The sequence below is a fragment of the Ranitomeya variabilis genome, chromosome 3 (assembly GCF_051348905.1).
Source record: "Ranitomeya variabilis isolate aRanVar5 chromosome 3, aRanVar5.hap1, whole genome shotgun sequence".
Taxonomy (NCBI): Eukaryota; Metazoa; Chordata; class Amphibia; order Anura; family Dendrobatidae; genus Ranitomeya; species Ranitomeya variabilis.
Window position 1 is genome coordinate 68,524,092 of NC_135234.1, and position 17,246 is coordinate 68,541,337.

Genomic DNA, 17,246 nt, shown 5'->3' on the forward strand with positions numbered 1-17,246 from the left:
CATCACCAAGTACTCAAAATGACCTTCGGGCGTATTGAATGCGGTTTTCCATTCATCGCCCTGCCTAATGCGCACAAGGTTGTACGCACCACGAAGGTCTATCTTGGTGAACCACTTGGCACCTTTAATCCGGGCAAACAAATCTGACAACAGCGGCAAAGGATACTGAAATTTGACAGTGATCTTATTTAAAAGCCGATAGTCAATACAAGGCCTCAAAGATCCGTCCTTTTTGGCCACAAAAAAGAATCCCGCACCACGAGGGGAAGAAGAAGGACGGATATGCCCCTTCACAAGAGACTCCTTGATATATGAACGCATCGCGGTATGTTCAGGTACCGACAGATTAAACAGTCTCCCCTTAGGAAACTTACTGCCAGGAATCAAATCTATTGCACAGTCACATTCCCTATGAGGAGGCAGTGCACTGGACTTAGACTCGCTGAAGACATCCTGATAATCAGACAAATACGCCGGAACTTCCGAAGGCGTAGAAGAAGCAATAGACAAGGGCAGGGAATCTCCATGAATTCCATGGCAGCCCCAACTTGACACTGACATAGCCTTCCAGTCCAAGACTGGATTATGGGTCTGTAACCATGGCAAACCCAAAACAACCAAATCATGCATTTTATGCAGAACAAGAAAACGTATTACCTCCCGATGTTCGGGAGTCATGCACATGGTAACCTGTGTCCAAAACTTCGGTTTATTTTTTGCCAATGGCGTAGAATCAATACCCCTAAGAGGGATAGGATTTTCCAATGGCTCAAGAACAAATCCGCAGCGCTTGGCAAATGACAGATCCATAAGGCTCAGGGCAGCACCCGAGTCCACAAACGCCATGACATGATACGATGACAGTGAGCAAATCAAAGTTACAGATAGAATAAATTTAGGTTGCAAATTACCAATGGCGACCGGACTAACAACCTTAGTAAGACGTTTAGAGCATGCTGAGATAACATGTGTAGAATCACCACAGTAGTAACACAAGCCATTCTGGCGTCTATGAATTTTCCGCTCATTTCTAGTCAGGATTCTAGCACATTGCATTAAATCAGGTGTCTGTTCAGACAACACCATGAGGGAATTAGCGGTTTTGCGCTCCCGCAACCGCCGGTCGATTTGAATAGCCAGGGCCATAGAATCATTCAGACCTGTGGGAATGGGAAAACCCACCATCACATTTTTAATGGCTTCAGAAAGGCCATTTCTAAAATTAGCAGCCAATGCACACTCGTTCCACTGGGTCAGCACGGACCATTTCCGAAATTTTTGGCAATACACTTCAGCCTCGTCCTGGCCCTGAGACATAGCCAGCAAGGCCTTTTCTGCCTGAATCTCAAGATTAGGTTCCTCATAAAGCAAACCGAGCGCCAGAAAAAACGCATCAATGTCAGCCAATGCCGGATCTCCTGGCGCCAGCGAGAAGGCCCAATCCTGAGGGTCGCCCCGTAAATAAGAAATAACAATTTTTACTTGCTGAGCGGAGTCTCCAGATGAACAGGGTTTCAGGGACAAAAACAATTTACAATTATTCCTGAAATTTCTAAATTTAAATCGGTCTCCGGAAAACGGTTCAGGAATCGGTATCTTAGGTTCTGACATAGGACTTCTGATAACATAATCTTGTATGCCCTGCACACGAGCAGCAAGCTGGTCCACACTTGTAATCAAGGTCTGGACATTCATGTCTGCAGCAAACACAAGCCACTCAGTGGTAAAGGGGAAAAGAAAAAAAAATGAGAGAGAGAAAAAAAAAACTCAGAACTTTCTTTCTTATAATCCCGCTTCTGCAATGCATTTAACATTTAATATGGCCTGGCAAACTGTTATGACCCCAATGGCGAGGGTCTCAGAGAAACAAGTAAGTCTGCGACGTACAAAAATCCAGCTCATAGGGCAGTGGTAACTGGGTTGACCATATATCTACTCCTAACGCCAACACTAGCAGTAGCCGGGGAACATGCCTACGTTGGTCGCTAGATGTCTCGCGCCAGCCGGAGGACTAACTACCCCTAGAAGAGGAAAACAAAGACCTCTCTGGCCTCCAGAGAATAGACCCCAAAAGTAGGATAGAAGCCCCCCACAAATAATAACGGTGAGGTAAGAGGAAATGACAAACACAGAGATGAACTAGATATTAGCAAAGAGAGGCCCACTTACTAATAGCAGAATGTAGTAAGATAACTTATATGGTCAACAAAAACCCTATCAAAATCCACGCTGGAGATTCAAGAACCCCCGAACCGTCTAACGGCCCGGGGGGAGAACACCAGCCACCCTAGAGCTTCCAGCAAGGTCAGGAAACAGATTATATACAAGCTGGACAAAAATGCAAACCAAAACAAATAGCAAAAAGCAAGAAAGCGGACTTAGCTTAATCAAACAGGAACCAGGATCAGTAGACAAGAGCACTACAGATTAGCTCTGATATCAACGTTGCCAGGCATTGAACTGAAGGTCCAGGGAGCTTATATAGCAACACCCCTGACCTAACGACCCAGGTGAGCATACAAGGGATGAATGACATACCCAGAGTCAAATCACTAGTAGCCACTAGAGGGAGCCAAAAGGTAAATTCACAACATACACACTGGTTTTCGGTGGCACACAATGAGAGACAGATGCCACACACAGCACTGGCACAGAGGCAGACTTGCCAATCTTTATCTCCCACTGTTTATTTATTTTTTTACAGAGAGAATTTACCAAAAAAAAAAATGGCCCAGTATTACACACTGGTTTTCGGTGGCACACAATGAGAGACAGATGCCACACACAGCACTGGCACAGAGGCAGACTTGCCAATCTTTATCTCCCACTATTTATTTTTTTTTTTACACGGAGAATTTACCAAAAAAAAAAATGGCCCAGTATTTCACACTGGTTTTCGGTGGCACACAATGAGAGACAGATGCCACACACAGTACTGGCACAGAGGCAGACTTGCCAATCTTTATCTCCCTCTATTTATTTATTTTTTTACAGGGAGAATTTACAAAAAAAAAAAATGGCCCAGTATTTCACACTGGTTTTCGGTGGCACACAATGAGAGACAGATGCCAAACACAGCACTGGCACAGAGGCAGACTTGCCAATCTTTATCTCCCACTATTTATTTATTTTTTTACAGGGAGAATTTACCAAAAAAAAAAAATGGCCCAGTATTTCACACTGGTTTTCGGTGGCACACAATGAGAGACAGATGCCACACACAGCACTGGCACAGAGGCAGACTTGCCAATCTTTATCTCCCACTATTTATTTATTTTTTTACAGGGAGAATTTACAAAAAAAAACAATGGCCCAGTATTACACACTGGTTTTCGGTGGCACACAATGAAAGACAGATGCCACACACAGCACTGGCACAGAGGCAGACTTGCCAATCTTTATCTCCCACTATTTATTTGTTTTTTTACAGGGAGAATTTACCAAAAAAAAAATGGCCCAGTATTACACACTGGTTTTCGGTGGCACACAATGAGAGACAGATGCCACACACAGCACTGGCACAGAGGCAGACTTGCCAATCTTTATCTCCCACTATTTATTTATTTTTTTACAGGGAGAATTTACAAAAAAAAAAATGGCCCAGTATTACACACTGGTTTTCGGTGGCACACAATGAGAGACAGATGCCACACACAGCACTGGCACAGAGGCAGACTTGCCAATCTTTATCTCCCACTATTTATTTATTTTTTTACAGGGAGAATTTACCAAAAAAAAAAAATGGCCCAGTATTACACACTGGTTTTCGGTGGCACACAATGAGAGACAGATGCCACACACAGCAATGGCACAGAGGCAGACTTGCCAAACTTTATCTCCCACTACTTATTTTTTTTTTTTCAGGGAGAATTAAAAAAAAAAAAAAAAGGCCCAGTATTACACACTGGTTTTCGGTGGCACACAATGAGAGACAGATGCCACACACAGCACTGGCACAGAGGCAGACTTGCCAATCTTTATCTCCCTGCAGTAATCTCAGAAAAGTATGGCAGGCAGCTATAAAAAGGACTGCTGCACACAAAAGTGTGGACAAACAAACAAGATAGCTGTGCAGAAAGGATGGAACAACAGGATTTGTGCTTTGAAAAAAGCAGTTGGTTTGCACAGCGGCGTACACACACAGCAACGCAGCTGTCAGAGAGCCTTCTAGGGCAGCCCAATAAGCTACAGCGCTGTGGAAAAAAAAATGTAGCTTCCACTGTCCCTGCAAACAAAAGGTGGTGTTGGACAGTGGAAATCGCTACAGCACAAGCGGTTTGGGGGTGAATGTACCCTGCAAAACACTATCCCTGCTTCTGACGAAGTGGCACCTCTCCCTACGCTCAGATCAGCAGCAGTAAGATGGCTGTCGGCGGGAACGCCCCTTTATAGCCCCTGTGACGCCGCAGAAAGCAAGCCAATCACTGCAATGCCCTTCTCTAAGATGGTGGGGACTGAGATCTATGTCATCACGCTGCCCACACTCTACGTCCACCTTCATTGGCTGAGAAATGGCGCTTTTAGCGTCATTGAAACGCGACTTTGGCGCGAAAGTCACGTACCGCATGGCCGACCGCACACAGGGATCGGGTGGGGTTTCATGAGACGCCGACTTTGCCAAAAGTCGGCGACTTATGAAAATGAACGATCCGTTTCGCTCAACCCTAGTTGTGGTTTCCCCTTGCAGTCTTTACAGAATCCTATTCCTTTAAGGGGCATTGATGCTACACCTTTGGCTAAAAATAAACCCCAGTTTTGGACACAGGTGACCATGTGTATGGCGCCAGCCCATCAGGAAGATTGTCGTTTTCTGGTGTTGCATAATTTGCATGACGCTATTGTGCTGGGCTTTCCATGGTTGCAGATACATAATCCTGTGTTGAATTGGAAGTCTATGTCTGTGACTAGTTGGGGTTGTCAGGGGGTTCACAATGACGTTCCTTTGATGTCAATCTCCTCTTCCACCTCTTCTGAGGTTCCAGAGTTTTTGTCTGATTTTCAGGATGTATTCGATGAGCCCAGGTCCAGTACCCTTCCACCACATAGGGACTGTGATTGTGCTATTGACTTGATTCCAGGCTGTAAGTTTCCCAAGGGCCAACTTTTCAACCTGTCTGTGCCTGAACATACCACCATGCGGAGTTATGTTAAGGAGTCTTTGGAGAAAGGGCATATTCAGCCATCTTCTTCACCGTTGGGAGCGGGATTTTTTTTTGTTGCTAAGAAGGATGGCTCCCTGAGACCCTGTATTGATTATTGCCTCTTGAATAAGATCACGGTCAAGTTTCAATACCCTTTACCCTTGCTTTCTGATTTGTTTGCCAGGATTAAGGGGGCTAGTTGGTTTACTAAGATTGACCTTCGGGGGGCATATAATCTTGTTCGTATTAAGCAAGGTGATGAATGGAAAACTGCGTTTAATACGCTCGAAGGCCATTTTGAATACCTTGTGATGCCATTCGGACTCTCTAATGCTCCATCTGTTTTTCAGTCCTTCACGCATGATATCTTCTGGAATTACCTTGATAAATTCATGACTGTATATTTGGATGACATCTTGATTTTTTCCGATGATTGGGACTCAGTGAAACAGGTCAGGATGGTATTTCAGATCCTTCGTGATAATGCTTTGTTTGTGAAGGGGTCTAAGTGTCTCTTTGGAGTGCAGAAGGTTTCTTTTTTGGGCTTCATTTTTTCTCCCTCATCTAAAGAGATGGATCCGGTTAAGGTTCAGGCCATTCATGATTGGATTCAGCCCACATCCGTGAAGAGCCTTCAGAAATTTTTGGGCTTTGCTAATTTTTATCGCCGTTTCATTGCTAACTTCTCCAGTGTGGTTAAACCCCTGACCGATTTGACGAAGAAGGGCGCTGATGTAATGAATTGGTCCTCTGTGGCTGTCTCTGCCTTTCAGGAGCTTAAACGCCGATTTACTTCTGCCCCGGTGTTGCATCAGCCGGATGTTTCTCTTCCGTTTCAGGTTGAGGTTGACGCTTCTGAGATTGGCGCAGGGGCCGTTTTGTCCCAGAGGGATCCTGTTGGTTCCTTGATGAAACCGTGTGCCTTCTATTCCCATAAGTTTTCGCCTACTGAACGCAATTATGATGTCGGCAATTGGGAGTTGTTGGCTTTGAAGTGGGCGTTTGAGGAATGGCGACATTGGCTTGAGGGAGCCAAGCACCGTATTGTGGTCTTGACCGATCATAAAAATCTGATTTACCTCGAGTCTGCCAAACGGCTGAATCCTAGACAGGCTCGATGGTCCTTGTTTTTCTCCCGTTTTGATTTTGTGGTCTCGTATCTTCCGGGTTCTAAAAATATTAAGGCTGATGCCCTCTCTAGGAGTTTTTTGCCTGATTCTCCTGAGGTACTGGAACCGGTCGGCATTCTGAAGGAAGGGGTGGTCCTTTCTGCCATTTCTCCTGATTTGCGACGGGTTCTGCAGGAATTTCAGGCTGACAAACCTGACCGCTGTCCAGTGGGCAAACTGTTTGTTCCTGACAGATGGACTAGTAGAGTGATTTCTGAGGTCCATTGTTCTGTGTTGGCTGGCCATCCTGGGGCAGGTTGAGCCTTCTGATTGTCCTGGTGTGGATTCTGTCATTGACAGGTTGCAGCAGATTTGGGCTCATGTGGTGAACAACTTGGTGTTGTCTCAGGAGGAGGCTCAGCGTTTTGCTAACCGTCGTCGGTGTGTTGGTTCCCGCTTCGGGTTGGGGATTTGGTCTGGTTGTCTTCCCGTCATGTTCCTATGAAGGTTTCTTCCCCTAAGTTTAAGCCTCGGTTTATTGGTCCTTATAGGATTTCTGAGATCATCAATCCGGTGTCTTTTCGTTTGGCCCTTCCGGCCTTTTTTGCCATCCATAATGTTTTCCATAGATCTTTATTGCAGAAATATGTGGTGCCCGTTGTTCCCTCTGTTGATCCTCCTGCTCCGGTGTTGGTTGATGGGGAGTTGGAGTATGTGGTTGAGAAGATTTTGGATTCTCGCCTTTCGGGGCGGAGGCTTCAGTACCTTGTCAAATGGAAGGGTTATGGCCAGGAGGATAATTCTTGGGTTTTTGCCTCTGATGTCCATGCTGCTGATTTGGTCTGTGCCTTTCATCTGGCTCGTCCTGATCGGCCTGGGGGCTCTGGTGAGGGTTCGGTGCCCCCTCCTCAAGGGGGGGTACTGTTGTGAATTCTGCTCTTGGGTTCCCTCCGGTGGTTGTTGGTGGTATTGCAGCTGTTCCTGGCTGGCAATGCTGGTCAGGTGTCCTTGCTGATTGCAGCTCTGACTGGGGTATTTAGGACTGCTGGATTCATTAGTCAGTGCCAGTTGTCCATTGTTCTTGGAGGGATTGCTGCTCTCTCTGGTTCCTCATGCTCTGCTGTCAATTCAGCTAAGATAAGTGTCTGTTTTTTTGTCTCTGTGCACACATGCAGTGTGCTTGTAATTCAGTGCAATCCATTTGTGTTTTTGTCCAGCTTAGACTTGTTTGGATTTTTCAGTCATGCTGGATTCTCAGGAGTTGCAGATATACTTGCTATGTCTTTAGTTAGATGTAGTATATTTGTATTTTCTGCTGTGGATATTTTTAGGATTTTAATACTGACCGCTTAGAATTCTGTCCTATCCTTTTCTATTTAGCTAGAAGTGCCTCTTTTGCTAAAGTCTGTTTTTCTGCCTGCGTGTGTCTCTCCTCTTATACTCACAGTCAATATTTGTGGGGGGCTGTCTATCCTTTGGGGCTCTGCTCTGAGGCAAAATAGAATTCCCATTTCCACCTATAGGGGTATTCAGTCCTCCAGCTGTGTCGAGGTGTCTAGGATGGGTCAGGCACACCCCACGGCTACTTCTAGTTGCGGTGTCAGTTTAGGGTTTGCGGTCAGTACAGATACCACTACTCCTGAGAAAGTTTCTCATGCGGCTCCTAGGTCACCGGATCATAACACATACCGCAATGATTACATTGCGCCATCTCGGTAAATCAAAAGAGGACGTGGCAATGCCAGGAGGTAATGATATTTCAAATTTCCCTTCCAGTAGCCACAGATTAGTAACCTGGTGGATAGACCAGAGTCTTACAAATCGATTCTCCTATCTCTAGAGTTAGGGATTGACATATAACCTAGTATATCTTACTGATTTACTGATGATATGACCTATGGATACAATGATCTAAAGAAACCTTTTACTGCATCCAGATGTAGTTGTGTACAAATTCTGCAAGGACAGAGGCTAGGCTCAGTTTTATTTTGTTTTTAACGGCCTTCATCTCAATCACAATATCGATGTAGGAAGATTGTTATTGTGCAAGCCTAGATAGGTCCTCCTGGGTCACCTATGCCATTATATTGATGATATCAAGCCATCAGGTTATTGGTCTTCCTCTTTGCTTTTTTCCTTCTATTCTTCCTACCATGATGACCTTCTCTAGTGATTGCTCTTTTTGGAAGTTGTGTCCAAAGTAGGCAAGTTATAACTTGGTGATCCTTTCTATCAGTGACATGTCGGGCTTGATTTGTTCAAAAATTAAATTGTTTGTCCTTCTTGCCATCCATGGTATTGATAACCTCCTTCTCCAGCACCACATTTTAAAGGTGTTGATTCTTCTTCTGTCTTGTTTCTTTATCATCCTGGTTTCATATCTATGTGTTACTACACAAAAGACCTAGCTATGTACGGACCTTGTTTCCATTGCCAGTAAAATGTTCCTTGTTTTGAAGACCTTGTCCAGTGACTTCATTGTTGATTTGCCCATAGCTATTCTTCTATTGACTTCCGGCATTGTTGTTGCATCTTGAGTGATCATCGAATACTGAATTATTTGTTCCAGAGTTTGTCTTCTTATGTTACCATTTTTTGTTTTAGTTTTTTTGCTGGGCACTGTCAGACTTAGAGGATTTTCTGGTATTGTCAGCGCATGATGTGGCTTATTAGCTTTGAATGGTTTTCTGTTACTTGGACATTAGACTAAATGGTAATTCTATTATAATCCGAGCAGTCATACATTGTCTTTAATGTCTCCGAACAGAATGCTAAAGCTCAGCTTTATTACTTGTCCTGCATATCATGAAAAACATAGGCTTACGGGATAAGGTTATGTAAATACAATCCCAGATTTAGTTTTGTCTTGTCTTTGATCAGTATTATAATTTTAATAATTACTTACTGTCAGTCTAGGAAAACAGATATAATGATTTACAACCTAATTCTGCTGTCTGAGGTGGGAGGAGATGAAGTGACTTGCCTGCGGTCAGAAGGAGCTTATACACAGTGTCTACGCAGGAATCCTCACTTTCACAGCTGAATGACATATGAATTGAATAGTGACGGCGAAAGGAAATCATTGACCGTTTTTTCTTCTGTTTTCTTGCAGCTTGTCGGCCTGGATTCTACAAGGCATTTGCTGGAAATATCAAGTGTTCCAAGTGTCCTCCACATAGCTTCACATATGTAGAGTCCACAACGGTCTGCCAGTGTGAGAAAGGCTACTTCAGAGCGGAAAAAGACCCACCCGCCATGGCATGCACAAGTAAGTCATTATAAGTGGGGTAAAGTTTAAAGGGAACCTGTCAGCAGGATTGTGCACAGTATCCTACACAATGGGGCGGCGCTCATAGCAATCCAGCAATGATAATGATAGAGGTCTGCTACAGATCTCTGGTTGTCATGACAACCCACTGCAAGTAGCAGTGGCATTTTTGCTACACACTGGTGAACTGATCATTGCCTGTGTATAAGAGAGGCGATCAGATAACTGCAGCTTCTATTCTCCCATGGAGACTACTGAAGCATTCAAAAAGTAAAAAAAAAATTTTTACTAAACGGCGTAACAAGAAAAAAATTCAAAATGCCCAAATTACATTTTTGTGGTTGCTGCTACATTGCAATAATGGGCAATCAAATAATTGTACCAAAATCAATAAAAGCGTCAACTTAGCGCGCAAAAAATAAGCTCGCAACCAGCCCCAGATCACAAAAAGTGGAGACACTATAGATCTCAGAAAATGGTGCCATTTTTTTTTTTTTTACCAAAGTTTGGGTTTTTTTTTCACCACTTAAATAAAAAAGAATCTAGACATGTTAGGTGTCTGTGAACTCGTAGTGACCTGGAGAATCATAATCATAATGGCAGGTCAGTTTTAGCATTTGGTGAACATGGTGAAAAAATAAAAATAAAAAAAACAACTGTGGAATTGCACTTTTTTCACCAAAAATGAAAATACCTCTGATCATGAAGGGGTTAATATTTATGTTCAGTTTTTAGTTAATTATATTCTTGTGCTCCGGGGCGGCCTGTGGGTGGTCTTCATGTGGTGCTCTGATTAGGTATTCATCTGTATGGCTTCTGACAGGTCACTGATGCCTCACTGACCTGCCCCCCACTTTATATAATGAATATTATATATATCTTGGAAAACGAAACCCTTCTGCAGACAGGCGCCGGCCGTGGCCCCTGCACTACAGTATATTTGCATATTTAATGTGCAGTTAATAACTGTGCTTGATGTTTTCCTGAGGAGTATATATATAAAAAAAAACATTTGAAAATAGCGCCCGCCATGCCTGCGCAGTAGTAACTATCGGTGTATATAGAGGTGATCCAATAGCTGCTACTGTGCAGGTGCAGGGGTGGCGCCATCTTGGAGGAGGATTTTTTTTTTCTTCTCTAGCAAGATGGCGCTGCTTGCGCATGCGCAGTAGCAGCTATTGGATCACCTCTATATACACCGATAGCTGCTACTGCGCAGGCGCTGCGGGCGCCATTTTAAAACAGATTTTTTTCATACTTCTCAGGAAAACATCAAGCACAGTTATTAACAAGACAGTACACATGCGATTATGCTGCAACACAAGTGCCACGGCTGGCACCTGCCTGCAAAAGGTTTATTTTTTAAGTATGTATATATTCATTATGTGAACTAGCCGGCAGGTCAGTGAGGGATCAGTGACCTGTTAGAAGCCATACAGATGAATACCTAATCAGGGAACCACATGAAGACCCCCACAGGCCGCCCCGGAGCACGAGCATATCATTAACTCAAAACTGAAAATAAAGATTAAATAACAACCACAAGACGGATTTCATCAGCCAAGGTATCATTGTAATCAGTATAAGGCGCCGACCTGACACTGTCTGTAGGTTACAGTGCACAATCCTGCTGACAGATTCCCTTTAAGGTTATGTCCATATTTGCAACCCATTTTCTTTTCCGATAGTTTTGATATTTCGTGACTTTGGATAACCCCTATTGCCTGGTTTGTTTTGCAGTTTGTTTCAAATATTCAAACTGAGCTTTACTCACACTCCTTGGGTCCAAAGATTAGTCACCACCACTGCTCATGGTGTCTGTTATTGTCTGCAGACCTGATGTCATGTTGAGAGCACTGCAGCCAATCAGCGAACTCAGCGGTCCTGCGTGACCCATAGTGTCCACTTATCCAGAGCCTTTGTGCTCAACTGTTGGCTGCTGTGCAGTCAACATGACATATGCTCTGGAGACAATAACAGGGTAGTGGCGGAGACTCAGTGCTGGACCCATGGAGGCTGAGTAAAGGACAGTTTGGTTTTAAAACAAACTGCAACAGCAAAAGATGGATTTTCAGAAACCTCGTTAAATAGTTTGCCTAGTCAAATACTGCAAGCATGCAGCCGCTCTATGGGACTGCAGACTTGTGGATCCTCACATTATTCGCACTGCAAGGATTCTCAGTGTCTGGACAGGAATGGCAGTCATGTGACAGCAAGTACACCATATGCATACTTCCCAGCCACAATCCGACCAGTTGGGTGCAGCCTCGCTCAATACAAGAGTATTGAGTGAGATCGGAAACAGTCTAGTCAGATTGTGGCCAGATGTATGCATATCACATGACCGCCACTCCCAGCAACCAGTGCGCGTAATGTCAGGATCCACAAGTCTGCAGTTACATAGAGTGACTGCAAGCTTGTAGTTTTAGACCAGACAACCCCTCTAAGTACTGTTAATTATTGGGGCTTTGGGTCCTAAAAACCCCACAACGATTGCTGAGGCATAACTTTTCAGTTTATACTTAACAGCATACAGTGCAGTGTACAGGCACCGAGCACAATTTCATGAAAAGTTGCAACATTTAGGTGCAACTCAAGGCTGCGCTAAAATTTTATGACTTTTATAGTTCTCATGCCATTTTTGCTCAGCTCTGACAAAGTGGGTGGAGCTGGGGTGGGACGGTGGCTTAGTGGCTGCTACTCGTCAAATTGATTGCTATGCCACAGATCTTACTACAGAGAGTATTGGAGTAGGATTTGTGGTGACAGTGGGTCACATTCCACTTTTTGCAATGCTCCTGATTCGATAAGAGGCATGCAATTCTTAATGAATAAGGAGCTTCTGACTCCAGGAGTCTCCATTATCAAGACAGTCATGAACAATGCCGGTCTTGATAAACTTGATCCATAGATTTTCTATTGGGCCTGTACACTAGATTGGGTTGAGCAATTGGACAAGGTCTCAGGATCTGGACCCAAACTGCTCAACAGTACTTAGAAAGTTGTAAAACATATTGAAAAATATATATTTAAGTTAAGTTACATTTTGTAGCAACTTTCCATAATGTTCTGGTTAAACATTTTCTACAGTTTCATCCGATCTATTTGTCTCTATGATAACAGACTACAAACAAACCCTGTGTAGTCTAATCCTGCAGTCGTAATTATTTATTTTCTTTCTCTCCCCAACTTCTTCCTAATCTACAAAGTAGATTACAATAGAAGAGGAGTTAGTTTATTTGTACTGTTACCTTGGAAATCTATAGTTTTGCAGATGTAGACATAAAATAGTAAGACATTTTTAATAGCGAGTGTCCTCATTTTAGATGTACTGGGGAAATACTGTAAATAAAGAAGGTTGCACAGCGACATTAAAGGATTCATAGGATTTACAGATAAAATGACCACTGAAGGCCCCTGTGTTTTCGCTGGTTGAGAGTCTCAGAGGAGACAATATTAGGTCGCAATAATAGATTAGTGGGAGTTAACTGTCGACACCACCTTCTTCTACATTTACATTAGCTATATGGGTTTTTTTATAACTTCAAAGGAGCAACGCTGCCGCAACCTCTTCAAGCAGCCTATCAAAGGAGGTACCGATATTCGGACCTTTCATTCTCCCTGATCTAATATTGATGGTTTATTTTAAAGGTATTTAAAGGTTGGATGAGCCTTCAAACCATTGATGGACATTTTTACAGTCTAGGATATGTTCCCACAGCATCTCTAGAACTGCCAAGTTTTCAAAGCAAAAATCTTTTATGAAAACTCCAGCAGTCATTTTCCTAAAGCATCTTCTCCTGCTTCTTTGCTCTACACTTTCAAGTGTACTGCGCAGATTGTCTTCTAAACGAAACCACCTGAAAAATGAACATATTACTCCTTTTAACCAATTCCAGGTTTCTGAACTCTGAAATGGTTAAAAGAAGTGACATAAGACAGAACATGTATACTGCAGTGTTGTTTTGACATTGCTGTGCACTATGTTCATTTTTATTGTGGTGCTTTTTCAAGCAGATTCCAGGTGTTGTGTGCACATTCCCTTATTAGGGTCTCAGATATTTTTTTCCTTACATGTTTTATATAATAGGTGGTAGAAATTCTAATTGAAGATGAATTTAAAACTGCAGAGAACACCCAGTATAGCTGTGCATGCTTTGTACACTGCTCAAAAAAATAAAGGGAACACTAAAATCCCACATCGTAGATATCAGTGAATTAAATATTCCAGTTGTAGATTTTTATTCATTACATAGTGGAATGTGTTCAGAACAATAAAACCTACAAATGATCAACGTAAATCACAACTAATATCCCAGGGAGGTCTGGAGTTGGAATGATACTCAAAATCAAAGTGGAAAATGAAGTTAGGGGCTGATCCAACTTCAGTGGAAATGCCTCAAGACAAGGAAATGATGCTCAGTAGTGTGTGGCCTCCACGTGCCTGTATAATCTCTCTACAACACCTGGGCATGCTCCTGATGAGGCGGCGGATGGTCTCCTGAGGGATCTCCTTCCAGACCTGGACTAAAGCATCTGCCAACTCCTGAACAGTCTGTGGTGCAACGTGACTGGAGGATAATGCGAGACATGATGTCCCAGATGTATTCAATCGGATTCAGGTCTGGGGAACAGGCGGACAAGTCCATAGCTTCAATGCCTTCATTCTGCAGGAACTGCGGACACACTCCAGCCACATGAGGTCTGCCATTATTCTGCATTAGGAGGAACCCAGGGCGAACTGCACCAGCATATGGTCTCACAAGAGGTCTGAGGATCTCATCTCGGTAGCTAATGGCAGTCAAGCTACCTCTGGCAAGCACATGGAGGGCTGTGCAGCCATCCAAAGAAATGCCACCCCACACCATTACTGATTCACTGCCAAACTGGTCATGCTGGAGGATGTTGCAGGCAACAGATCACTCTCCACGGCATCTCCAGACTCTGTCACATCTGTCACATGTGCTCATTGTGAACCTGCTTTCATCTGTGAAGAGCACAGGGCGCCAGTGGCGAATTTGCCAATCCTGGTGTTCTGTGGCAAATGCCAAGCTTCCTGCAAGGTGTTGGGCTGTGAGCACAACCACCATCTGTGGATGTTGGGCACTCAGACCATCCTCATGGAATCGGTTTCTAACTGTTTGTGCAGACACATGCACATTTGTGGCCACCTGGAGGTCATTTTGCAGGGCTCTGGCAGTGCTCCTCCTGTTCCTCCTTGCACAAAGGCTGAAGTAGCGGCCCTGCTGCTGGGTTGTTGCCCTCCTACGGCCCCCTCCACATCTCTTGGTGTACCGGCCTGTATCCTGGTAGCGCCTCCTTCCTCTGGACACTATGCTGACAGACAAAGCAAACCTTCATGCCACTGCTCGCATTGATGTGCCATCCTGGATGAGCTGCACTACCTGAGCCACTTGTGTTGGTTGTAGAGTCCGTCTCATGCTACCACGAGTGTGAAAGCACAACCAACATTCAAAAGTGACCAAAACATCAGCCAGAAAGCATTGGTACGGAGATGTGATCTGTGGTCCCCACCTGCAGAACCACTCCTTTATTGAGTGTGTCTTGATAATTGCCAATAATTTCATCTGCTGTCTATTCCATTTGCACAACAGCATGTGAAATTGATTGTCAAACAGTGTTGCTTCCTAAGTGGACAGTTTGATTTCACAGAAGTTTGATTTACTTGGAGTAATATTATGTTGTTTAAGTGTTCCCTTTATTTTTTTGAGCAATGTATATACTTGGACTTTCGTTCAGAACAGTATATTTATTTACTTAGCGCTGCCTTATTAAAGTGTTTAAATCCTTCTGTACATAGAAAAGACTTTGTAACTTTGCAAAATTGATGTCTTCTACTACAAGACCAGTGAAGCTGCGGACACTCAGAAAGGAGTTCAGCAGAAATATCTCATCCCTTCAGGAGAGACTTAGATTCTTTATTAAAGCACAATAACATATAGGGATGACTTATGTAAAGGTAGGAAAATACTTGGTTGTATGTAAGTATCCATATTTAGCTCGCGTTAACCCTTCATTTAGAAAGTTTTACCTTTCCATGGATCGCCAAGAGAAAGCCGGAATAGCCTTTTCACCCACGCACACAAATACACAAATCCCCCCTCTACCTTGTTTGATTTACGGTAGATCTTTTTGTCACTCCAACTATGTGACTATGCAAAAAATCAATGTCTATAATTACAATATGTGTAATATGTACAGTTGTGGCCAAAAGTATTGACACCCCTGCAATTCTGTCAGATAATACTCAGTTTCTTCCTGAAAATGATTGCAATCACAAATTCTTTGTTATTATCTACATTTAATTTGTCTTAAATGAAAAAACACAAAAATAATTGTCCTAAAACCAAATTGGATATAATTCCACACCAAACATAAAAAAGGGGGTGGAGAAAAGTCTTGGCACTGTTCGAAAAATCATGTGATGCTTCTCTAATTTGTGTACTTAACAGCACCTGTAACTTACCTGTGGCACCGAACAGGTGTTGGCAATAACTAAATCACACTTGCAGCCAGTTGACATGGATTAAAGTTGACTCAACCTCTGTCCTGTGTCCTTGTGTGTACCACATTGAGCATGGAGAAAAGAAAGAAGACCAAAGAACTGTCTGAGGACTTGAGAAACCAAATTGTGAGAAAGCATGAGCAATCTCAAGGCTATAAGTCCATCTCCAAAGACCTGAATGTTCCTGTGTCTACCGTGCGCAGTGTCATCAAGAAGTTTAAAGCCCATGGCACTGTGGCTAACCTCCCTAGATTTGCCGGAAAAGAAAAATTGACAAGAGATTTCAACACAAGATTGTGCGGATGTTGGATAAAGAACCTCGACTAACATCCAAACAAGTTCAAGCTGCCCTGCAGACCGAGGGTACAAAAGTGTCAACCCGTACTATCCGTCGGCATCTGAATGAAAAGGGACTGTATGGTAGGAGACCCAGGAAGACCCCACTTATTACCCCGAGACATAAAAAAGCCAGGCTGGACTTTGCCAAAACTTACCTGAAAAAGCCTAAAACGTTTTGGAAGAATGTTCTCTGGTCAGATGAGACAAAAGTAGAGCTTTTGGGGCAAAGGCATCAACATAGAGTTTACAGGAGAAAAAAAGAGACATTCAAAGAAAAGAACACGGTCCCTACAGTCAAACATGGCGGAGGTTCCCTGATGTTTTGGGGTTGCTTTGCTGCCTCTGGCACTGGACAGCTTGACCGTGTGCATGGCATTATGAAGTCTGAAGACTACCAACAAATTTTGCAGCATAATGTAGGGCCCAATGTGAGAAAGCTGGGTCTCCCTCAGAGGTCATGGGTCTTCCAGCAGGACAATGACCCAAAACACACTTCAAAAAGCACTAGAAAATGGTTTGAGAGTAAGCACTGAAGACTTCTAAGGTGGCCAGCAATGAGTCCAGACCTGAATCCCATAGAACACCTGTGGAGAGATCTAAAAATGGCAGTTTGGAGAAGGCTCCCTTCAAATATCAGGGATCTGGAGCAGTTTGCCAAAGAAGAATGGTCTAAAATTCCAGCAGAGCATTGTAAGAAACTCATTGATGGTTACCGGAAGCGGTTGGTCGCAGTTATTTTGGCTAAAGGTTGTGCAACCAAGTATTAGGCTGAGGGTGCCAATACTTTTGTCTGGCCCATTTTTGGAGTTTTGTGTGAGATGATCAATGTTTTGCTTTTTGCTTCATTCTCTTTTGTGTTTTTT

The 17,246-nt window shown here is 43.4% G+C and overlaps 1 protein-coding gene across 2 annotated transcripts in view; it reads left to right on the plus strand.

The window, feature by feature from the left end:
• EPHA6 (EPH receptor A6) overlaps positions 1-17,246 on the plus strand; it is a 1,167,010-nt gene that overhangs the window by 486,989 nt on the left and 662,775 nt on the right. For both annotated transcript variants that reach the window (XM_077294107.1, XM_077294108.1), the window contains exon 4: positions 9,363-9,518. In XM_077294107.1, the coding sequence (XP_077150222.1) occupies positions 9,363-9,518 (156 nt within the window). The remainder of the gene's footprint in view (positions 1-9,362; positions 9,519-17,246) is intronic.